Genomic DNA, 25,682 nt, shown 5'->3' with positions numbered 1-25,682 from the left:
ATTAAGAATGGGTGAGGGGGAAAAGGTTTTGAAAAGGGGTAGCTTCATGTTTGGTAGAGCTGAGACTTCTGTTGAAGTTGAAGGAAATAGGCCAAGACATTGATCTATGAAGAGGTAAAGTTGGCACTACCATGGTCATAACTGGTACTATTAGTTGCTAGAAACTTGATACCATGTGATTAGAAGAATCACAAATTTGAAGAAGTCATATTTCAGTACATGGAGCAGATCAAAACCCCAAGATTCAGTTATTGCATTGAGAAGGCTGGAGATTGAATGCTAATCATGGCCATTCAATGCTGTTATGACCGGGATGGGAGGAGTGTGCGAATTGTCAAGCCCCACTACTCCACAGGCCATACCATGAATTTAAATGTTTAATTTTCTCACCAAAATATTCAGTTGTGTCCCTATACCTCTAGTACCCAGAAGAAAACAGACTGTGACCAGGCTTCTTTCAAACATTCAGAATTATTAATTTATTTTGAAACAAAGATTCTTTTAACAAGTTGCAAGTACTGGTTAACACACAGCTCTAATTGGGAAGTATAGCTTTCTATCTCTTCCTAAAGAATTCCCCCAGCACACACACAGACATACACACAGACAAACAGTCTCTCTGCAGAGATGGGTTTTGGAGGATGGGCGGTATAAAATAAAGGATAAAGTTCGCAGAGTCTCGATGCTTTCGACCTGGAGTTCTTTCGTGTGCAGATAGGCTGCTGGCCCCGGTGGATGCCTGGAAGTTCCCACCAACTCACGGCTTTGCAAGTCCTAATGCAGACTGGTTACATTAAGATAAGGCTTCTCTGGCTGTAGATTGCTAGCCACACACAATTTTAGGCAAGGTAGAGAGAGGGAGCCGGTCAAGGTAGCTGCCTTTCCTCAGCTCGTTCTCCAACCAAAAACTGCCTTCGAAACAAGCAGATTCACAACTTAAGTTTTTTCCCTCTCCCATGGGATTGCCTTTTTTGTCTTCCAGCTTTTCATTAAGTGAAGTGCTTTGCAGTTCAAACAAACAACTCCTTATAGGTCAGGTGATTTCTTGAAAGAGACCTGCTTGTTGACAGTTCCAAAGTGAATTTATGACCTTTTTAAAAAAAAAAATCCCAAGTTAGCATCCACGTCATGCCAAATCCTTCCATTTTGTAAAAGAAAACTTCAGTCTTGAGAGATATGAATCTAACAATGTGGTGTGGAATTAGAAGCCACGTCAAATAATGAATGGGCTATCTAATAAGTAGAAGATGCTATTCATATAAAGAAGGAACAGAGTGGGAGAGAAGACCTCATTTTGGGAGAATGCCTCCTTTGAAAGAAAAACATTTAAAAGGATGAATCATTGGCTACATTTTAGAGATAGCTATGTGAAAGGGAAATATAGGCTCATGTGAAAATGTTCATAGTTATCGCATATGATTGCAAGTTGTTTAGATGCACCAAATACAAGAACTACCCTTGAAATCCAAGGAGAAAAGACAACTGGTTAGCAAAGATTTTAAGAGCACAGTTCTATCAAGAGCATCAGCTTGGCAACAAGATGTAGTGAAATAAGCATGCTGAAACTGCATTTGTCACATCTCTGTAGAAGATCGAGCATTTGGACAGGAGTCCATTTGAACTAATCATTGGCCTCAACTTTGAGGCATAACTTTTGAAGAGCAATAAATTAGCTTTTTACATGGTCTGTTGAAGAGAATATGGTATTCTGTTGAATGGTATGTGCATGCTTTGTGGAATGCTACTGTTGCTGGTTGTGACCCATTGGTTTCTGTGATACCTTTAATTTAATAAGCAACCTCCTGCCACATGTTGAGCTGTAAATGACTTGGTTAAGGTGACCAAACCAAAGAGTTGGATATTTGAAACGAAGAAGACAATGATGTGATTTATCTGGATTTTCTAAAGGCTTTAGATGAGGCGCCCCACAATAGACTAATAAATAAGGTTAGAAGGCGGAGTTGGGACAAGTGACAGAATGGATTGCTAGTTGGCTTAAAGATCGAAAGCAGAGAGTGGAGTAAAGGGTAGTTATATCTGGTGGGAAGTGGTGTCCCACAGGATCACTGCTGTTGACAATTAAGGTTAACCATTTGGACTTTGGATTCAAAAATGCAATTTCCACTTTTGTGGATGACACCAAATTGTTTGTGGTTAGTCAATATTGAGGAGGACTGCAGCAAATTATGGGAGGACAATAATAAACTTGCAGAATGGCGAAATAATTGGCAAATGAAATTCAACACACACAATTGTGAGATGGTACATTCTGGTAGGAAGCATAGGGAGGTCACACGTTACTTGGAATGAGAGAGTCTAGGTGGGGTTAGAGGAACAAAAGGATCTCAATACAAATACACCAGTAATTAAAAGTTACACCACATGTTAGCAAGGCCATAGTGAATTTATAGAGGGATGGAATTGAACAGTAGGAAAGTTATGCTAAACATGTATCGAACCTTGGTTAGAGTACTGTGTGCAGTTCTGGTCACCACATTATAAAAAGAATACAGAGACACTGGAGAAAAGGTTTACAAGGATGATACCAGAAATGATTGGGTGTGCATATCAGGCTGGGTCTCTTCTCTCTTTTAAAAAAAAAAGAAGCAGAAGAGGTGACCTAATAGAGGTTTTTAAAATTGAAGGTTTTGATAGAATGGCTGCAGAGAGACTGTTTCCTTTTATGGAGAGCATAATAACGAGAGGCCATAAATATTAGATAGTCACCAAGAAATCCAATTTGGAATTCGAAAGAAACTTCTTTACGCAAAGAGTGGTAAGAACTCACTACCACAGAGAGTGATTGAAGCAAATAGGATAGATACATTTAAGGGGAAGCTAGATGAATATTTGAGGGAGAAAGGAGTAGATGGTTATAATAGATTTAGATGAGGAAAGATGGGAGGAAGCTCAAGTGCAGCATAAACACCAGTGTGGTCTGGTTGGGCTGAACAGCCTGTTTCTGTATTGTGTCTCCTGTGTAACCCTATGTAAGTAATTGGCAGTCTATCTAAGTGGGTTGGTGATGTCATGACCAATTGGTAGTGATAGAAGCTGATTAATCACTACGGTAGCTAAAAAAAAGCATTCCCTTCTCTCCTCGCTACCCCAATTCAGTTGTTTACCTCAAGTGGTTTTTGAAATAGGAATCGACTGTTGTTTGCGTGTGTTAATTAATGCTATTATACATAAAGTATAGCACTTGACGAGGAGTAGAATAAGGTCCTGCAATGCATGCTGTTTCCCTCACTAAGTTGCCATGTTCTGAGATCACTCATCCCACTGTCTGACTGGAATGTTATATGATAGAGCAGCATGGGTCCACTCTCCAATCTTAGTTTGCTACCCCTCCACATGTGGAAATGTCTGCTTGCTGAAAGCCAAGTTTAGATTTTTGTGGTGCAATGATTTTAAAAAACTGTCTTTCACATTATAGTAGTAGTGAGTTACTAGGGAAAGGATAAGTTTTGTTTTGCCACTGGTATCCTATTTAGTATTTACTATGACATGTTTGTATTCTGAAAACTAATGGGACTAAAGGCTGACAAATCCCCTGCCCTTGATGGCCTGCATCCTTTGGGCTTTAAAGGAAGTGGCTGCAGAGACGGTGGATGAATTGTAATCTTCCAAAATTTCTTAGAGTTTGCAAAGATTCCAATGGAATGGAAAACTGCAAATGTACCACTATTCAAGAAAGCAGTAAACTATAGGCCAGGTAATCTAACATCTGTCATCAGGAAAATGCTAGAATCCATTATTAAAGAGGTAGTAACAGAGCGTTTAGAAAATCATAATACAACCAGTCAGAGTCGACATGGGTTTGTGAAAGGAAAGTTGTGTTTGACAAATTTATTGGAGTATTTTGAGAATGTAACAAGTAGGATGGATAAAGGGAAACAGTAGATGTAGTGCATTTGAATTTCCAAAAGGCATTTGATACGTGCCACATAAAAGGTTACTGCGCAAGATAGAAGCTCATGGTTTGGGGGTGATGTATTAGCATGGACAGAGGATTGGCTAACTAACTGGAAACTGAGAGTTGGGATAAATGGGTCATTTTCAGGTTGGCAAACTAACTAGTGGAGTGCCTCAGGGATCCATGCTGGGACCTCATCTATTTGCAATTTATATTGATTTGGATGAAGGGACTGGGCTGTATTGTAGCCAAATTTGCTGCTGATGCAAAGGTAGGTAAGGAAGAAACTTGTAAGGAGGATACAAAGAATCTGCAAAGGGTTATAGATAGCTTAAGTGAGAGGGGAAAAAAATTGGCAAATGGAGTATAATGTGGGAAAATGTGAGGTTGTCCACTTTGGCGGGATGAATAGAAAGCAGAATATTATTTAAATAAAGAGACCACAATGCTGCAGTACAGGGGGCTCTGAATGCCCTCGTATATGAATCACAATAAGTTAACAAGCAAGTACAGCAAGTAATTAGGAAGACAAATAGAATGTTGTAATTGATTGTGAGGGGGATGGTGTATAAAAGTTGGGAAGTCTTGCCACTGCTGTACAGAGTATTGATGAGGCTGCAACTGGAGTGCTGTGTACAGTTTTGTTCTCTTAAGGAAGGATTTACTTGTTTAAGAGGCAGTTCAGAGAAGGTTGACTAGGCTGATTCCTGGGTTGAAGGGGTTGTGTTGTGAGGAAAGGTTGTGCAGGTTGGGCCTATATTCATGGGCATTTAGAAGAATGAGAGTTGATCTTATTGACACACAAGATTCTGAGAGGGCTTGACAGGGTAAATGCTGGGAGGGTGTTTCTTCTCATGAGAGAATCTTGAACTGGGGGACACAGTTTAAAAATAAGGGGTCACCCATTTAAGACTGAGATGAGGAGGAATTTCTTCTCTCAGTGGGTTGTTAGCTTTTGGAATACTGTCTTCCAGAGAAACTGGGTTACTGAATATATTCTAGGCTGAGATAGACAGATTTTTGATCGACAAACCTTATGGGGGGCAGGCAGGAAAAGTGGAGTTAAGGCTACAGTCGGATCAGCCACAACCTTATTGAATGGCGGAACAGGCTCGATGAGCCAAATGGCTTTCTCATGCTCCTATTTCTCATTTTTATGAATTTGCATAATAATTGGTGGGGTGGGGGGTGGATAACACGAATGCAGTGATGGTAGAGGACTGTATAGGCATGGGATTTGGCACAGCCAAGAGCGAGAGTCCAGAAGGCTGTGTTGCCTGCCTGGTGCCAGGGTTCAGGACATTTGCTTGGGGCTGGAGAGGAATTTGCAGTGGGACTGAGAGAATCCAGTGGTTGTGGTCCACATAGGTACTAACGACATAGGTAGGATTAGGAAAGAGTTTCAGCATAGGGAGTACGCGCAGCTAAGAGCTAAAACAAAAAGCAGAACCTCAAAAGTAATGATCTCTAGATTTTTACCTGATTCACGAGCAAATTTGCATAGGGTAAATCAGATTAGAGAAATGTGTGGCTCAAAGATTGGTGTAGGAGAAATGGGTTTTGATTCATGGGGCATTGGCACCAGTACTGAGGAAAGCGGGAACTGTAGCATTGGGACTGTCTTCACCTGAACTGTGCTGGGACCAATGTTCTGGCAAGTTGCATAACTAGGCTGATAAACTACTTAGTGGGAGCAAGGGATCAAGTAAGGCTAAATGTAATAAATTCAAGAGAACAAGGCAAGAGGACAGGGTAGCAATAAGGAAGATGATAAACAGTGTGTGGCAGGAAGGGACGGAGCGTACAAACTTGAGTGAGCCAGCAGATAAGGCTAGAGGTTGTGAAAAATGTAAAAAGACAGAACTAAAAGCTCTGTGTCTTTGCGTAGAATTTGCAACAAAGTGGATGAACTGACAGCTCAAAAGGAAATAAATATGTAGCATCTGAGAGCATTTACTGAGATATGGCTGCAAGATGACAAAGGCTGGGACCTGAATATTCAAGGGTACATGACATTTAGGAAGGACAATAAGCTAGGAAAAAGTGGAGGGTAGCTTTGTTAATTAAGGGTGGCATTAGTACAATAGAGAGGGATGACCTTAGTTCTGGAGATCAAGATGTAGATTCAGTTTGGGTAGAGATGAGAAATAGTAAAGATAAGTCACTTGTGGGAATGGTTTATAGGCCCCCTAGCAGCCACCAAACTGTAGGACTGGGTATACAGGAAGAAATAATCAGGGCTTAAGAGAAAGTTGCAACAATTATCATGGGTGATTTTAATCTACATATAGATTAGACAAGTCAGATTGATAAAGGTAGTGTGGGAGATGAGTTCACAGTGTTTTTGGGACAGTTTCTTAGAAGCACCTAGAGCCAACCGAAGAGGAAGCTATTCCAGATCTGGATTAATTAATGACATCATAGAAAAGGTGCCCCTAGGTAACAGTGATCATAACCTGATTGAATTTCACATTTAGTTTGAGGGAGAAGACAGTGGGTCTAAGACTAATGTTTTAACCTTAAATAAGGGCAGTTATGAGGGTAGACAGCTGGCTAAAGTGAGCTGGGAAAAGTTGCAGTGGCAGTTATTTAAGGAGATATTTCATAACACTCGCCAAAAGTACATTCCAGTGAGAAAGAAATACCCTAGGGATAGGATACCATCCGTGGCTTACTGCGGAAGTTAAGGATAGTATCAAATTGAAAGAAAAAGTGTACAGCTCTGTGAAGATTAATGGCAGGTCAGAAGACTGGACAGAATATAAAAAAACAGCAAAAAATAACTAAAAGTATAATGAGTGAGAATTTGGAGTCTGAGTGAAAGCAAGTTAGAAGTATTAAAAACTGTAAGAATTTCTACAGGTATTCAAAAAGGAAAAGACTAAGTAAAGTGAGTGTTGCTCCTCCAGAGTGAGAACCTGGGGAAATAATAATGGAAAATAAGGAAATGGTGGATAACTTGAACAGATATTTTGCATCAGCCTTCACTGTAGATGACACAAATAATATGCCAGTGTGCATCGATGAGAAAGGGAGGGAGGAACTTAATACTCTTCTTCTGGTGATTGAACTACAAGCTGACAAGTCCCCAAGTCCTAATGGACTTCATCCTAAAGTCTGAAAAGCAGTGGCTGCTGAGATAGTAGATGCGATGGTTCTAATTTTCCGAAATTACTCAGATTCTGGAAAGGTCCCAATAGATTGGAAAATAGTGAATCTAACTCCCCTATTCAAGAAAGAAGGGAGACAAAAGAAATTAGAGGCCAATTAGCTTAATGTATGTCATAGGGAAGATGCTGCAATCTATTATTAGGAAGGGTATAGCATGGCATTTAGAAAATTTCAATGCAATCAAGCAGGTTCAACATGGTTTTGTGAAAGGAAAATTGTATTTGACTAATTTGAGTTCTTTGAGCAAGTAACAAACAACATGGATAAAAGAAAACCTGTGGATGGGGTGTACTTGAATTTCCAGAAAACATTTGACCACATCAAAGGTTATCATGCAGAATAACAGTTCATGGTGTAGGGGGTAACATATTAGCATGGATAGTGAATCGGTAAGCTAACAGGAAACAGTCGGCATAAATGGGTCATTTTTGAGTTGGCAATATGTAACAAATGGAGTGTCACAGGGATCAGTGCTGGGGCCTCAACAATTTACAATCTACATCAATGACTTGGATGAAGAGACCAAACGTCTCTTGGTTGCTAAATTTGCTGATGAGACAAAGTTAGGTAGGAAAGTAATTTTTGAAGAGGACATTAGGAGTTTGCAAAGGGATATAGATAGATTAAGTGAATGGACAAAAATTTGGCAGATGGAATATAACATGTCCACTTTGGCAGGAAGAATAGAAAAGCAGCAGATTATTTAAATGGAGAAAGATTGCAGAATTCTGAAGTACAGAGGGCTCTGGGTGTCCTGGTACTTGAATCACAAAAAGTTACTATGCAGGTAAAGCATGTGCTGAGGAACGCGAATGGAATATAAAAGTAGGAATGTTATGCTGCAGTTGTGCAGGGCGGTGGTGAGACCACATCTAGAGTATTGTGTATGGTTTTGGCCTTGTATTTAAGAAAGAACATAATTGCTTTAGAAGCAGTTCAGAGAAGGTTCACTCGACTGATTCGTGTGGTGGTGGGAGAGGAAATCTTATGAGCAAGGTTGGACAGACTGGGTTTGTATCTATTGAAATTTAGAAGAATGAGAAATGATTTTATTGAAGCATAAGACCCTGAGGGTCTTGACAGGGTGAATGCTGAAAGGATGTTTCCCCTTGTGGGAGAGACTGGAATTAGGGGATACAGTTTAAAAATAAGGGATCTCCCATTTAAGATGAGATGAGGAGAAATGTTTTTCTGAGGATTGAGAGTCTGGAACTCCTTTCCAGAGAGCAGTGGAGGTAGGGTCATTGAATATTTTTAAGGCAGAGGTAGATAGATTCTTGGCTAACAAGGGACTTGAAGGGTACAAGGGATAGCTAGGGAAGTGGAGCTGAAGCCACAATCGGATCGCCATGATCTTATTGAATAGCTTACTCCTCCAAATTCGTATGTTTGTATGTACACAAACTTCACAGTTGAGCTGTTCCATCTAAAAGACAGTCACTGATAATTAATTCAGTAGTGTTCATAATATGTAACAATTGGTGTTTATTTTCCAAAAATTAAAAAAAGGCTTGCAATTATGAAGACAGTAATTGGATTACAAAGCACTATTAAAATTTAAGCTTTGCTGCAGTAACTATGACATCAGACACCCTTGTGCAAATCTCCTTGTATCTGTCAGCTGTTCCCCGTGTATGTTATTTATTTCTTTGAAATCCACTTACTTAAGAGAACATGTAACGCTTGATTTTACATCATAATCCTTTACATTTTAAATTTACAGTAAGATGAAAGCTGCTGTAAATGTGAAATTGTGCTTACTCTTGCATTGTCAGTTATTGGGCAGGGATTGGAATTGTTGGTGGTTATGTTTCCAAAACTGTTCTATTTGTTGATATTGTATCACCCAGAAGTCAGCCTTCTGGTTATAGTTTTGGGCCAATAATCTAAAGGTTGTGACCTCAATAAGTTGCCGTGGCAAGTTTTAGTTTGTTTATGGGATGAGAGAGTTGCTGGCAAAGCCAGCATTTATTGCCTATCCCTGATAGCCCTTGCGAAGTGGTGATCCATCTTCTTGAATTGCTGCAGTCCACATGATGTTGGTAGATCCAGAGTGCTGTTAGGTATTCTTAATTGACTTTTCTGTAGTAATTTGTAGCACTGATTAGCTAACTAGGCCACTTTAGAGGGCAGTCAAAAGTCAACCACATGTAGGTTCAAAACGGGTAACGATGGCAGATTTCCCTCCCTGAATGGGAATGAATCAAATAGATCTTATGACAATCCAGTAGTTTGTCTTTGCCCCCAATCCCACCACTGGTCTTAATAAAGACAGGCTGACAGGAATAACAAGAATAGTTTGTCTTTGCCCCAATCCGGCCACTGGCCTTAATAAAGGTGGCCTGACAAGAATGTTACAATGTTAATGTGTTGACACCAAATCAGTGAAAAAGCAAATACGATCCTAATCATTAATCATTGGGCATGGTGGAAATAATTGCATTACATTCCACCTAGAAGTAGTATAAATTACACAGAGCCCCCGAACCACTCTTCAAAGCAAGAGTTTTTCAGCAATTACAATAATTTGGGACCATGAACTAACAAGTTCTCTACTTGTACCCTCAACAATTGTATGGGGAAATTAGAGTACAGTTTCTACTGTGCACATATGTGATACAGCACCACACTTTCCCAGCCTCCTAACTTTTTAGTGACAGTATTGGATTTTGTTCTTTCTGTTTGAGTTTCTGGGGTGGGGCAAGCTGCCATCTGTTGTCTGCTCCCCCCAGTTTACGTTCTGTTGATTAGTAACCTGTAAGATGGAGGGTTTCCCTTTGGAAAGTCTGGATAGGATAATCAACTCTCCAGGATTGTCCAGGAGTCTACAGGAATTAACCCTACTTGTCAAAAATGAGGGATATATTGCAGAACTGGAGGCAGTGTAGATTTGAAGACCTTAAACACATTCCCCACCTGGGAGATACTAGCTGACGGCAGGAAAATGGCAACATCACCTGTCAATGTGGACCACCATGGCGATCAGTGTCTATTGCGGCTTGGCAATAGGAACCAACACAAAGCAACAACCCATGACACTTGATAACCACTTCACACGGCACTTGTGACAGAATCTGCTTCTCACAAATTGGCTTCTTTAGCCATCAGCAGACGTGCACCATGTGAAGCTACACCTTCTTCAACAGATTTGATTTTCTGCATGTTCACCATTTTACTCAGATGGAAGGCTGCAGCCGCTGCTAAGGCAGTGTAGAGAAGAGCTGAGAGTTTGGTAACTAAAGTAAAAATCTGAGTTATGAGGAAAAACTGGAGAAACTTGTCATTCCTGCCTGGGCAAGAGATGCTAAAGTAATATAGAAGAATCTAAATTTATAATATTTTTCTTGACTATTGGGAAGTTCTTCATACAAAAAATGATCACATGCAATGGCCTTACAAATAGAGTAGTGTAAATGCAAATATTGGAATTGTATTTGGTGCTGTATTAATTGTGTCCGGACTTTCTGGATGAATAAACTAAGGTGAGTTTCGTTATCTGTAACTATCTTGTGATCTTGTGGATCTTAATTGGATTTAGGAAAACAACAAGTTTTAGTTTTTCCATTGTAGCAAAGCATCATCATGATGTTCTCAGATGCGCTGCAGCCAGTGTTCCTTTCTGTCACTTAATAGATTTGGTACAAGCACTTAGAAGGTGTGAATGATGTTCATTGTGGTTATCTTTAACTTGCTGCAACTTGTTTTTCCCCCTAACATTCAGATTTTTCCTGCTGTGCTCCATTTGCTTTCTTTACTTGAGGTACAGCGATATTCTCCCTTACATTTTTTGCACTCTTATTTGACATTTATTTCTTGGTTCCAAATGAACCTTCCCTGTGTTGGAGTGTCGTATTGAAGTTTCATTTGTCAATCCTGGAAACTGGGGTTTTGGTTCTGTAAACTGGGACTCCTTACCTTTTCTGTTTTTATTCCCTTTTATCATTCATCTAGGGGTGTTCCTGCTTTGTAGCACAACCCACTCATTATTATGTTATCATTCAGCCTCTTGATTTTGATTGGGAATTACTCTGTTGTTGAAACCTTTAATGTTAACACAAAGAGGCCATTCGGCCTATCAGGCTTGAGCCAGTGTTTTTCTTCGTAGGGCATCCAGCTTTATCCAACTCCCTTGCACCTCATTTCTTTTTATTTTGCCATTTATTTTCAAGAAAGTAAGTCCACATCAAAAGAATCCATGGACTCTGATTCAGTCGTACCTGTGTCAGTATTTTTTTTCTCTTTTCTCAGCTCACCCCACTCCCAATTCTCTCTATGCTTTTAATTGTGTGTCCTTTAGTTGACATGCTGATGACCAGTTAAAACGGTTCATTGCTATTTACCGTATAGCATTTTGTCACCTTGGCGGCCACCATCATATCACCCTTTTTCTGCTTTAGCGAAATAGCCCTAATTGCCGAGTCTCTCTCCATAAATTGTAACCCTTTCCTGGTAACAATAACGAAAACAACTTGCATTTATATAGCGCATTTAATGTAGAAAAACGTCCCAAGGCAGGCGTAATTAGAAATGAAAGAATGCAGAGCCAAAGGAGCTATTAGGAGAGAGAGCCTCAAGCTTGGGCAAAGGGGTGAAATTTAAGGAGGGCCTTAAAGGAATCCTTCTGAATCTATTTGTGACTTTTTCCTTTGCTCTTATGTCCTTCCTGTTATTGGTTGCCTAAAATTGTGCATAGTACTTCAGCTGCAGTCTCACAAGTTCAATATTACCTCCTTCAGTTTCTGAAGGACAAAGTAGTACCACAAACAATAACTCTAAGTAATTAATTTATAATTAAATTGCTAACAGCAACCAAATAAAAGTAATTATTTATACTTGTGTAGAAGTCGCCACTCTTTCAAAAATAATATTAATGGCTTTGAGTTGGAAAGTTGAGCATATAACAGTAGTCAATTTCTTATCATTGTTTATTACTCTTGGCTTTCCCTTGTTTAATGTTCTTTGTAGTTAGGTTGGATCTTGTTTCCTGGATAGATTGGTCACCTAGTGGAACTGTAATTGCTTTTCAGCTTTCCAGTTATGACAGCATATGTCTACATTGCTTCTGCGGTGAATTGGAAATGTGTCCTGTACCTGCTTTGAAGAGTTGTATTTAGGTTTCATGTTTGCAAGATGGCATTCTTGTATCCAGCAGCTGAGAATATCTGTGGTGAAACGTCATCGACATAAACATTGACTCTCTTTCCCTCCCCACAGATGACCTGCTGAGTATTTTAGCTTTTTCTGTTTTTATTTCAGAATCCCAGCATCCACAGTATTTTGTATTTGTGTTTGTACCCGAGAATATTGTTCAACCCAATGTACAAAAGTATTTGATATTGCTTGCATGAATAAAATTCAATATCCTATGTAATTATAATGGTGAATTTTTAAAATTAAAATATTTTTATTCACAGATTTGTGGTAAATTATGTTTAATTTATAGCTTTGATTCCAAGTAGATTCCAAACTTTGTTTCAGGGGAGCAAATGTATTAGCTTTGTTAACATTTTTTAACATATCTGACAAACAATACATTTTAACATGCTTTCAGAATGATACACTGCCTGGAGCACCTCACGCTCAACTTTTAAAGGTGCAAGTACTAATTTAAGACTTTCTTTTGTTGCTAATGTAGGTCAGTTATGTTCTTTTCTCTCTCCCTCTCCAACACCTTTCCCTCCATTGAGGAGGTAACCAGTAAACCTGCTCCCTGCCTGTACTTCTAAATGAACATACATACATACGAATTATGTATGTTCAGGAATGGGTTGTTTGGCCCCTTGAGCCTTCTCTGCCATTTAATTAGATAATGGCTGATCTGATTGTGGCCTCAGTTCTACTTACTTGCCTATCCTGTATACCCTTTGGATTCCCATGTCAATCAAGAATCTTTATAATTCAGCCTAAAAATATTCACTGACCATTCCTCCACTGCGCTCTAAGGAAGAAATTCCACAAACTAACTACCCTCAGGAAAAACTTCTCACCTTATATGGCAGACCCCTTATTTTTAAGTTGTGACCCCTGTTTCTAGTCTTTCCCATAAGGGGAAACGTCCTCTCAGTATCCACCCATTAAGTTCAGTTAATTAACTTAGTGAAATAACCATTAATCTTACAAAAGCAGCTTAAGTTTCTTAAGTTTTCATTTGCTGTATAAAAATAAAATTCCCAATCTTTAGTTTGGCTGCATTTCTGTAGCAAGGTGCAAAGTTTGTATGGAGGGAATTGCTTTTGCACGAACCTAATGATTAAGAAATGGAAGGAAATATGGATGGAATAATGTCAATTTTCCCATCGTAGTTAAGTATGGATTTTTTAATCAGAGGAATTGTCAGAAATGCATATATTCATACATTGTTACAGAAATGACACATATGCTTGAAAATATGCTATTCAATATAGTTAAACTTTTTTGTTAACATAAAATACTGAAGGTAACAATTCTTTAATAGTAAGCTTTTTCATGCAACATTTTACTCATTCCCATCTTCAATAATTTATAGCATAATTGCTATGTTTCAGAGAATAATTTGTTGAAAAAAAATTCTATTCATTCAGAAAGATGCACTATTATGGCCCAAAAACATGCCCATTGGCGATGGTGAAGGTTATGACGATGGACCTGACTTGGAGAGCTGCGACTCTAATGAAACCAGTACCACAGGCGAGGAAAATGATGGTACGTGATAGTTAACATGTGAAGTATATAGACTTTTGCTTAAAACCATAAAAGGCTAAAGCAATAATCATCATATGCCAATTATGGCATAAATTTAGCTAGGATTATCTGCTTATGAAGTCTATGAGGAATCATCAGTTGGAAAATTGCCATGAAGGGATTGCGAGAAGTGATCAGGAGAAATGATTTTATAATGAGATTGTTAGAACATGGAAAACTTTGCCAGAGGGAGTTGAGGTGGGAAACTGTGCGCCTTTTAAGAGAAAATTGGTTAAATATTTAAAGAAGAGGACTACTGGGCAGTAAGGCTGTGAACTGGTTTTATCATTTAAACTATAAATTTACCCACCATTTCTTTTAACATGAACTGGAGAATGACTGCACAAAAGCCTGAAGGGGAAATACAGATATTCAAGGCATAAAACAGGTGGTGCATTTCTGAAGGTGTCCTGGGCCCATAAAAAAGTTAAAATGTTTACGCTATTGAAATGCAACTTGGTGAATTTTAATCCATTTTATAATTTGCAACTGATATATTTTAAATGTTTAAAAACAAGGAAAGGTGAAATCGGTTTTAAAACCATGTGGAATGAATTGTCTTGAAATTTAGCTGCATCTATGAATGCTAATTGCCAGTATTGTGGAAACACAGTGTATATGACGAATAAGAGAGGGGGAAGCATTCTAAGCACTCTCTTCTTTACTCCATAATTAGCGTCACCGGTGTCTGATGAGAGTTCCTCAAATGCGTCATGTTCCACTGATATTCAAGGCAAACAGGTGTCCCCTGGCAAGCAGAACAGCCACAAAGCAACCCAGCAGGTAAGTGAGGTCCTTTGATAAATTTGCACTGCAGCAGAAACAATTCACAACCTATCAATTTTAGAAACTATTTAGAACATGGAGTTTTATCTAAATTCTTTCAGGCAGTAGTATTTGATATTCATCAATAGATTTTACACTGATGTACAAGTGCTTAAAAATTGAAATGTAAGCTGGCACTGAGCCTTGAATGCATGTAAGGCTTTCTGGTTTTCTCCCCAGAGCCGTGTTGCTTAGCAGCATTACATTTTAGCAATATTAGCGATTGTTGCATAGCTGCACTGGATCTGAAAGAGCTATTAGAGTTACTGAAGAGTTGGACTGTGTTTTTCTTTCTAATGACAATGAAATGGATTTATTGTTTTTCCAGATGCAGAACCCCACAAGTTACAGGTGCTATCTTGAATGTTTTGTCCGAAGGGGTGATTTAATTCTTTTGATATTTAACATGCCGGATACTCAAACTGGATTGCCATCTGACTAAAGATATTATACACTTCCAAATAAAAATAAATGTAAAAATTGGTGAAAGAATCATTAGAAGTCAGATCGTTGGGTGGCTGTTATGCTGAAGTATTCTCCAGAGCAATTCTACACTATATCCATATACAATAATGCTTTCAGGTTACAATAGAACAGATATTTTTTTTAGAAAACTAAATTCATTCTCTGGGTGTGAGCTTTGCTGAAAAAGCCAACATTTATTGCTCATCATTAGTTTCCCTTGAGAACATGATGTACTATCTTGAACTGCCACAGCTTGTGTGGTTGAAAGTGCTTTCACAATGTTGTTCAATAAGGAATTTCAGGATTTAGGTCCAGCGTTGTGTTACATGATTAAACTAATTGGAATAGGGCAACCAATGGGTTAACTGCTATTAATTAGTTTGAGTCTTTGGGATATTCGTTTTACCAAGTCCCGAGCATTAAGCCATTGCTGATATGGAAACTTATTGGGGAATGGATAAGAAAACTGTATGCTAACTTTGTTGTAATTTATTCCTTTGTAAATCTAATTTACATGAAGTGTCATCCAGTGGGGCAATTTGCACATTAAAATCAAGGTGAGTGTTGGGTGCTTTGAATTGGAAATAAGTTGTGCCTATAGATCTACACATTAGCTGTTGGAAGATTGTTATAATAAAATGCTGCATTTAGGCATCCTGAATATATTTCACAAAGCATTAGCAGTAGGGAAAAATGATGCTTTGTTTTAAATATTTTTTTCTGGACGGTCTGGAGTAATTTTCTTTGTTTTAATTGGTTCAGTCATGTTCTGATGTATCATTATAATTAGCACAGGACTGTTTCTTTGGGCTCCTTATTGTAAATTAAATGATCCATAGAATGGTTACAGCACAGAAGGAGGCTATTCTGCCCCTCATTTTCGTGTCTGCTCTCTGCAAGAGCAACTCAGCTGGTTCTACTTCTCCCTGTAACCGTGCAAAGCAAGACCTGTGTGGACTGTTGCAATTGTAAAAGGAACAAAACTTGCATTTATACAATTCCTTATTATGTCCGTATCAGTATTGGTATGTATCAATCAGATGTATGCGAAGTTTCAGACTATTCCCTTGGATCTGCAGGTATTTGTCCAATTAGCTACTAGATTTAGTCCAGTAGTCAAAGGCAGAATAGTCGAATGGGGCAGAGTGCCTGATTCAGTACTGTAAATTCTGTGCTGCCTAGTGTGACAGCCAGGGGCATGGACTAGTAATCCAGAGAACAGGAGCTCCACTACCACTCTGGTTATGGGAATTAAAAACTGGCATCAGGAAAAGTGGCCTTGAAGTTTTTGAATTTTTTTTTGACAAAACAAACTAGAAAATGAACTCCCCCTAAAGTGGCCTTGCAAACCACTCAGTTGTAGCACCACCTTTTTCAGGGCAGCTATGGCTGGGCAGTAAATTCTGCCTTTGCCAGTGACACCCCACATCCTAAAAATTATTTTTTTTACAACAAGCCATTTTATGTACAACCAAATCCCACAGGGAAATGAAAAGATAATGTCCAGTTGTGCTTTTGGATGAGGGAGCTACGTTGGCCATAATAATGTACATCTGGAATTTTAGTTATTGTATAATTGAAGAAACAACCCATATTCCATCCTTACGCACTCTCTCTCTCTCTCTCTCTCTCCCTCTCACTCACCTATATTAAATCTTTGGGAGAGTCTTTGGTTTTATTCATGTCCTTGGTCAGGGTTGAAAAGCCGTTTGTGTTTTGTTTGTTCAAATGAAGTGCATTTTAGAATGGATTGATCAATGAGATACATTTTCCATTAAAATGAAAGATTTAGGTGAGTTTGAACACAAAGTTTGACCTTTAGTTTCGAAGACCAGATTTCAACAGAAACTCATTCCTTCCCCTGGGCAACTCCCTTCCAGACTTCCAGCATGCTAACCCCTAGCCAAAATTGAACAGCCCACTTCTATCTCCTTCCCAAAACCCACAAACAGGACTGCTCTGATAGACATATTGGGCAGAATTTTCGGGTCGGCGGGTGGCCAATTAACAGCCAGCCAGCGTGAAAGGCGGGCTGAAAGGCTGTGTGAGTGCTGAAGCCAGCAGCAGGCACGGGGGAGCACAGAAGGAAAGCCATAGCCTCCAGGGCTATGGGCCAAGCACTGGAAAGTCAGATTAGTGTAGTCAGATCTTCGTTGACTAGCACGGACACGATGGGCTGAATGGCTGCCTCCTGTGCTGTAAACGTCTAAGCTTTTGAAAGCTCCCTGAAGGAAGAGAGCTGCCCCAGGGACCTGACGAATTTAAATCAGTAAAAACAATGCAAAATCAGGAAAAAAGGTCTACAGACAGAATGAGATGTCTCAACATACGGATGATTTTTTTCAAAGCATTTTAACCTTTTTTTTAATTAACCACGGAAACCTCATCCTACCCTTGGATGAGGTTTGCTCAAAAATGCAAAGGCTGCCTGGCCAATTTGCCCACCCACCAACCATAATTTTTTTTGTAACATTTTACTTTAATAAAATAAATTAATAATTTTAAAAAGACAAAAAAATTAACATGGTGACCATACATAAGTCTATGCATGTTTGTAAGATGTGGACTCTGCTGGAAAATGTCCTGTTTTGTGCATTTGTCCATAGAACATTAGCAGCAGTCCTTCCAAGGTGTTATCCATTCTTTTCCCTCCTCCTCATTTGAAAATGTACAGTGGTTCAGATGGTGAAGTATGGACAACAAATCACTGATTATCAGCATTGTCAAAGAGGTCTTCAAAATCATTAAAGAAATCTGCATGGACTGCTTTTTCATTAGCTGCAAGATCCATTAGAAGTCCTGAACTTCCTCCTGCCTAATCCAGATCCACGAATAGCCCCACACCCTCTGGGAACATCTTGCCCACTGCCGGCTTCATTGTGACTGGAATTTTCTGTCCCAGACCGTTGCCTGTTTCTGAGTCCCGGACTCAAAAACAGGCAGAACTTCTGAATGGGTGGCAAAAAAACCGCTGTTAATTGTTACTTTAATGGCCTTAATAGGCTTCGTTATTGTTGGCGAGCGCGCTGCTGACTCACGCACGTGGCCACTAACTGAAATATCGCAAAATGATGGGACGCTCGCCCAACGTCATTTCGCGCTTGAGCGTGTTGAGCACGTGCCTGCATGCTGAGCGAAAAATCCTACCCATTGAACTGATTTCTTCCTATCTTGACTTTTCTTTTTCTGCCCTTGTCCAGTCTCTTCCCACCTACATACATGACTTTTCTAATGCCCTCCGGCACTAGCAGTTTCCTGGCGTTATCTGTCTCCTCTCCTCCATGGATGCCCAATCTTTTTACAACATGTTCCCTCACCAGCTTCTTTCTTGAACAGAGATCCAGCCAGTACTCATCCATCACTACGCTCCTCTGCCTGACTGAACTTGTCCTTCAACTCCACTCATTTCCTCCAAATTGCTATATATTTACATGGGTCCTAGAAATGCCTGCCTTTTTGTGGAATATGTGGAGCATTATTTGTTCTAGACCAGGCTTGTCCAACCTTCTCACTTGGGGAGCCTAAGTTTTCATTTTTTTCTCACTCAAGGGGCTATTGAGCAAATTTCAGAAAGATCTGGTTTGGCACAGTATTAAACTTGAATTTCAAATTAAAGTTGAGGTATGAAGAAAAGAAATAATTTGCTGAGCAAAACTAAAGCAATGTCAAGCAATAAAATAATAGTTTAAAAAGCATAATTAATAAAGATCACCATTAAATTGAGAGAGGGATCGGGTTTGTTTGTCTGGCTCACTCCCAATGTCTTGATTCTCACTCATCCTCAATGACTGTGAGTGGGTGTGATTGGGTCTGGCTCAGTAGCCAGACCCAATCACAGTGAGACTACGAGTCAGCCAGACAGGCACACGCACACACACTTCCCACACTCACGCACTCTCTCTTCCCCTCTCTCCCCTCACTCTCTCTCCCCCACATTCACACTCTCCCTCACTCACTCTTCCCCACAATCCCTCACACCCTTTCCCCCTTCTCCCCCTCGCACTCCCTCTCCCTCGCACGTGTGCTCTCGCTCTCTCTCTCTCTCTCTCTTTCTCCCCCTCTCGCATGCACTCTCGCTCTTGCACTCCATCCCTCAGTTAGACAGCCCCCCCCACCCCCCAAACCAAACTTCTCTTTCTGGTACATTAATTACTGTATCAATGGCTTTTCCTGCTCTGGCCTTGGCCTGGAAAATTTCATTGAATTTGCATCCTTTCCACCCTGCTCTTGCCTTTACATGGTCTATTTCCAACTCTTTCCTTCTCTTCCTTGATTTCTCTTCTCCATTTCGAGGTTATCAACCAACATTTGCTTTAAGCCCGTTGACTTCTATACATCGTTTATACGTTCTCACACCCCACTTCACGTAAGGGTCCTCTTGCATTCTCCCAATTTCTCCTTCTCTGACACATATGTTCTCACAATGCAACCCTCCATGCTAACGCTTCCAATATGTTCCTTTTCCTCAGTTGAGGATTCCCCACACTCCCCTTCACAGTACTGTGGTTGTCAGTGCCTTCAACCAAGTCTGTTCTATTTCACACACTTCTGCTCTCACCATCTCCTTTCCGTATCTGAACCACAATAGAGCTGCCCACCCCCTTCAGTATTCCAAAGCAATTGTTCAGACCATGATACTCTGATCCGCTCCTTCAGCGTCGCCCACCCCTTTCCATAGCACCTGTCCATGCAAATGCAGGCGATGCAACACCTGCACTTTTTTTTTTCTCCTCCCTTCCCCAAACAGTCTGAAATTACATAGCAAGGGCAGTTAGGGATGGGCAACAAATGCTGGCCTTGCCAGTGATGTCCACATCCTATGAAAGAATTTTAAAAATCCTTTCCTTTGTCATTTTAATTTCTTCTGCTCTCCAGCCTATCACAGACCTTCTCTTTTGATCTTTTTTCCACCCTCTGCCCCTGCACCCTCACTTGCTCAAAAGCTATTTCTGATTTTTCCCAGTTCAGACAAAAGGTCACAGATCTGAAACATTAATGTTTCTCTCTCCACAGATGCTCCCAGACCTGTTGAGCATTTCCATTTTCTGTTTTTATATCAGCAGAAACTTATTTGCCCCTTCCACTTCAATGAAAAGCACACAGTTGTTTCTAAATCTCCTTTTAAAATTCATCTCATCACTTATCAATTACCTGGAATAATTTTCAACTTAAAACTATACTGCATAAACAGCATACTTCTATCCAATTGTTGCAGAAAATAAAAATTCCGTTCACGTTTGTTTATCTTAGCATCAATGGCTGAAGTGCATCATCTTATAGGAATCTTGGGCAGTCACATTTTGTTCCCATCACAAGTTGATGGGATAAATGGAGTGCTTGCAGTTGCATCATTTCATTACCAGGCCAGCTATAACTGAGGTTAGGAATAATACTGTTTTTAGGCCAGGATGAGAGTGTTAACCATTAAAAGATCTGAAAATGATGGTTGGTCATTTTATGAGATGTCCAAGCTCCTTGCTTTGTGGGTCACATAGCTGCATTACCATGGAGCCTTGGGAATCATGTTAAAATGTTTAAATCTATGGTTCTGATAACTTGTCTGAGTATTGAGTAAGGTTTAACTGTTATGGCAACAGCGCTTTTTCTGGAAAAAAGCCTTCTGTAAGTCTCTCACCTCTCAAGTTTAAATCAGACAAACCAAGTATGAAATGTAATTTCACATAGGAAGTTGCATGGGTTTTGAGTTCCAAATAGCCAGCTCTTCAGTTGCACGTGACCCATGACTGTTTGAACATCCTTTTGTGTAATGTGGGAAATTGTTAGTGCTTTTTGTTAGATTGGTGCAACATGAAAGTGTAGTTATTTGACCTTGTTCTTATTGGTCTTGTTTTCCCTCTCTTAACTAAAAATTTGTTCTGGGAAATGCAGTAAAATCTGGGTGAAGGCACACCTTATTCAAGTGTTGAACGTGTGTGCTACTCTTGTTAATTCTAATTATTTAACAGTAGGATCAACACGACATTTAATGTAAACAGTAGATCTGGAATCCTGTCCTGCCTGACCTGAAATAGATTATGACTAACTGGCAAAGAGAATCTCCCTCCCTTTGGTCTAGAATCAAATTTATGCTACTTTCCAAGCTAAAGTTGTAGCATAAATGCAACTTGGAGATACAACATTACAGTAGAACTGTGTGACTTAGTTTGGCTCAGTGGTTGCATTCTTGCCTCTGAGTCAGAAGATAGCGGTATCAAAACTCACTCCAGAGCATTTGAGCACATAATGTAAACTGACTTATTCATGTAGTCGTGAGGAAATACTGCATTGCTGTCTTTTAAATGAAATGTTAGACCAAGGCCTCATCTGCCCTCCTTGAAAGTAAAAGATCCTGTGGCACTTTTCAAGTAGAAAAAGAACTTCCAATATGTCCTGGCTAACATTCATCCCTTACTCAGCAGGATCAAAGTGCTATATCTGATCATTTATTTCTTGTTGTTTGTGGGATTTTGGCTTATGTGAAAAGGCGTCAGTGTTTCCTTACTTTACAACTGTGAGCATGCTTATAAGTGACTTTGTTGCCTTTGCACATTGAGATTGTGAAAAGTACAGTTGTAAATTAAGCTAGTTCTTGGACTTTAAAATTTTGTACCTAAACTGTTTGTCTTATGTAACAGCCTGTGAAGCAACAGCCAAAAAAGAAGATTGGAGTTCCAGTGATGATGAGCAAATCCATTCCAAGAGTTGTACTGACACCATTGAAAGTAAATGGCGAGCATGTGGAGTCTGCTTCAGGTATGATGCAGGAAGTTCTGTTTTAATCTGCACCTTCTCGCCACATAATCCTTATTCTGACCCTTTAAAGCAGTTTTGCATGGCAAGTTTCCTTATAAAAAAGCATTTGCAAGAGTGAGCAGAAATGGAGCATAGAATTGAAGTAGTGGTGTGGAACCACTGCTTCAAGAACGAATAAATATTAAGAGCTATAGTGGAGTTTATGATTGAGTACAGGTATTTTTACAATCTGAAGCAAATGGGTTTTAAAAAAATGACTTGGCTTTTGTAGACATAATGGAAGATGGAAAGGAGGCATGAACTGATTGTCACCATAGGAGTAAGGGGGAGGGGAAATTGGAAGAATTTGTTTTAAGGGTTATTGGAAAATGGAATGCTTTGCCAACTGTGACTATTGAAGCCAGTACTATAACATTCATTGAAAAGCAATTGGATAAGTGTTTGAATAGGAATAATATAAAAGCAAAAGAATGTGGAATTTAATTATAACAGACAAAGGGCATTTAACTTGAGTAAACAACTCCAGCTGAAGACCTAGCATCAGCACAGGCATTTGAGATTGAAAAGTCATCTGTGCCATAAAATTGCTTTCTGCGAGTGTTTCAATGTCAACCATCATGCAACTACAATAACGGTGTGATTTCCTTTTAGTGCTCAATTGTTCTCAGCTTGAGATAGGTTTTCTTTAAAAACATTAATGAAAGTCCTCTAGGCCTCTTTATGTAATATAGGTATTTTGTATTCTTTCAAAGGATGTGGGTGTTACTGGCAAGGCCAGCATTTATTGCTCATCCCAAATGGTCCTTGAAAAGTTGGTGGTGAGCTGCCTCCTTGAACTGCAGCAGTTCATGTAGTGGAGGTATACCCACAGTGCTGTTCAGAAGAGGGTTCTAGGATTTTGACCCAGCCACAGTGAAGGAATGGGGATATAGTTCCAAGTCAGCAAGGTGTGGGACTTGGAGGGGAATTGGTAGGTGTTGAGGCTGTCATGCATATGCTGCCCCTGTCCTTCTAGATGGTAGTAGCGGTTGTGGGTTTGCAAAGTGCTGTTGAAGGAGCCTTGGTGAGTTGCTGCTGTGCACCTTGTGGATGGTACACGCTGCTGCCATGGTGCGTCTTTGGTAGAGGGAGTGAATGTTTAAGGTGGTGGATGTGGTGCCAATCAAGTGGGCTGCTTTGTCCTGGATGATGTCAAGCTTCTTGAGTGTTAATGGAGCGGCACTTATTCAGGCAAGTGGAGAGCGTTCCATCACACACCTGACTTGTGCCTTGTAGATGGTGGACAGCTTTTGAGGAATCAGGAGATGATTTACTTGCCACAGAATTCCCAGCCTCTGACCTGCTCTTGTAACCACAGTATTTATATGGCTAGTCCAGTTGAGTTTCTGGCCACCCCAGGGTGGTGTTAGTGGGGGATTCAGAAATGGTAATGCCATTGAATGTCAAGGGGAGATGGTTGGATTCTCTCTTGTTGGAGATGGTTATTGTCTGGCACTTGTGTGGTTCGAAAGTAACTTGCCGCTTATCAGCCCAAGCCTGAATGTTGTCCAGATCTTGCTGCATGTCGGCATGGACTGCTTCAGTATTTGGGGAGTCACGAAAGATGCTGAATATTGTGGAATCATCAGTGAACATTCCCACTTCTGACCTTGTGATGGAAGGAAAGTCATTGATGAAGCAGCTGAAGATGGTTGTGCCTAGGACACGACTACCCTGAGGAACTCCTGCATTGATGTCTTGGGACTGAGATGATTGATGAAGAACACCACAACCATCTTCCTTTATGTTCAGTATGACTCCAATCAGTGGGGAGTTGTGGAGCCTCCTCATCTTGTTAGTTATTTAATTATTCACTACCATTCGTGACTGGATGTAGCAGGACTGTAGAGCTTAGATCTGATCTGTTGGTTGTGGGATCGCTTAGCTCTGTCTATCACTTGTTGCTTACACTGCTTGGCAAGCAAGTAGTGTTTGGAGCTTCACCAGGTTGACATCTCATTTTTAGGTATGTCTGGTGCTGCTGCTGCTGGCATGCCCTCTGCACTCATCATTGAACCAGGGTTGATCCCTGTGCTTGATGGTAATGATAGAGTGGGGGTTTTTGGCAGGCCATGAGGTTGCAGATTGTGGCTGTATACAACTCTGCTGCTACTGATGGCCACAGTGCCTCGTGTTTTTAGATCTGTTCAAAATCTATCCCATTTAGTGAAGCGGTAGTGCCACGTAACATGATAGAGGGTATCTTCAATATGACGGGACTTTGTCTCCACAAGAACTGCAGTGGTCACTCCTACCAATACAGTCATGGACAGATACATCTGCGACAGGTCGATTGGTGAGTATGAAGTCAAGTTGGGTTTCTCTCTTGGTTTCCTCACCACTGGCCACAGACCCAGTTTAGCAGTTATGTCCTTTAGGATTCAGCCTGCTTGGTCTGTGGTGATGGTCATTGAAGTCCCCCACCCAGAGTACATTCTGTGTCCTTGCCACCCTTAGTGTTTCTTCCAATTGGTGATCAACATGGAGAAACACTGATCCATTCAGCTGAGGGAGGGGGTGCTGCAGGAGGTAACCAGCATGAGGTTTCCTAGCCCATGTTTGACCTGATGCCATGAGACTTTGAATGATTAAGTTGAGGACGCACAGGACAACTGCCTTGTGACTGTCTATCTCTGTGCTGCCACCTCTGGTGAGTCTGTCCTGTCTGTGAGACAGAGTATTACCTAAATGGAGAACGACGGCAGAATTCCGAGGTGCAGAGGGATTTAGGTGTTCTAGTGCACGAGTCACAAAAAGTTAGTATGCAGTTACACCAAGTAATTAAGAAGGCTGATGGAATGCTATCCTTTATTACGAGAGGAATTGAAAATAAAAGTAAGGATGTTATGCTTCAGTTATACAAGGCATTGGTGAGACCACAACTCAAATACCGTGTGCAGTTAAGGAAGAATGTAAATGTGTTGGAGGCCGATCAGAGGATGTTTACTAGATTGACACCTGGAATGAGTGGGTTGTCTTATGAGGAAAGGTTGGACAGACGGTTTGTTTCCACTGGAGCTTAGAAGAGTGAGGGGTGACTTGATTGACGTGTATAAGATCCTGATCAATATTGACAAGGTGGATGTGGAAAAAATGTTTCCTGTTGTGGTGAGTCCAGAACTAGGAAGCACTGTTTTAAAATTAGGGATTGCCTTTAAGAGTTGAGGAGAATTTTTTTCTTTTTCTTAATTCATTCACTGGATGTGGGCTTCGCTGGCTGGGCCAGCATTGTTGCCCATCCTTAGTTGTCCTTGAGAAGGTGGTGGTGAGCTGCCTTCTTGAACCACTGCAGTCCATGTGGTGTAGGTACACCCACAGTGCTGTTAGGAAAGGAGTTCCAGGATTTTGACCCAGTGACAGTGAAGGGAAGGCAGTATATTTCCAAGTCAGGATGGTGAGTGGCTTGGAGGGGAACTTCCATTTGGTGGTGTTCCTATCTGTCTGCTTCCCTTGTCTTTCTAGATGGTAGTGGAAGATGCTGTCCAAGTAGCCTTGGTGAATTCTTGCAGTGCATCATGTAGTTGGCACACACTGCTGCTACTGTGCGTTGGTGGTGGAGGGAGTGAATATTGGTAGATGTGCCAATGAAGCGGGCTGCTTTGTCCTGGATGGTGTCAAGCTTCTTGTGTTGTGGGAGCTGCGCTCATCCAGGCAAGTGGATTGGAGTATTCCAACACACTCCTTGATTAGGCTTTATAGATGGTGGGCAGGCTTTGGGGGGGTTAGGAGGTGAGTTACTTGCTGCAGGATTCCTAGCCCCTGACCTGCTCTTCTAGCCATATAAATACTGTGG

At 40.4% G+C, this 25,682-nt stretch overlaps 1 protein-coding gene and 1 pseudogene across 7 annotated transcripts in view; one reads left to right on the top strand and one right to left on the bottom strand.

Annotated features, from left to right (window-relative positions):
• The window catches only part of asxl1 (ASXL transcriptional regulator 1), a 114,248-nt gene that overhangs the window by 43,478 nt on the left and 45,088 nt on the right, over nt 1-25,682 (top strand). For 5 of the 7 annotated variants that reach the window (XM_041204757.1, XM_041204752.1, XM_041204755.1 and 2 more), the window contains 3 exons: nt 13,648-13,768; nt 14,484-14,590; nt 21,733-21,850. In XM_041204757.1, coding sequence (XP_041060691.1) covers nt 13,648-13,768; nt 14,484-14,590; nt 21,733-21,850 — 346 coding nt within the window. Of the gene's footprint in view, nt 1-12,638; nt 12,681-13,647; nt 13,769-14,483; nt 14,591-21,732; nt 21,851-25,682 lie in introns of all 7 variants that reach the window. The other 2 variants (XM_041204751.1, XM_041204749.1) reach the window with 1 other exon arrangement.
• On the bottom strand, nt 17,802-17,975 carry LOC121287158 (annotated as a pseudogene).

The sequence above is a fragment of the Carcharodon carcharias genome, chromosome 14, assembly GCF_017639515.1.
Source record: "Carcharodon carcharias isolate sCarCar2 chromosome 14, sCarCar2.pri, whole genome shotgun sequence".
Classification (NCBI taxonomy): domain Eukaryota; kingdom Metazoa; phylum Chordata; class Chondrichthyes; order Lamniformes; family Lamnidae; genus Carcharodon; species Carcharodon carcharias.
The sequence above is the reverse complement of the archived record's forward strand: the minus strand, read 5'-3'. Positions and strand labels throughout refer to the sequence as shown.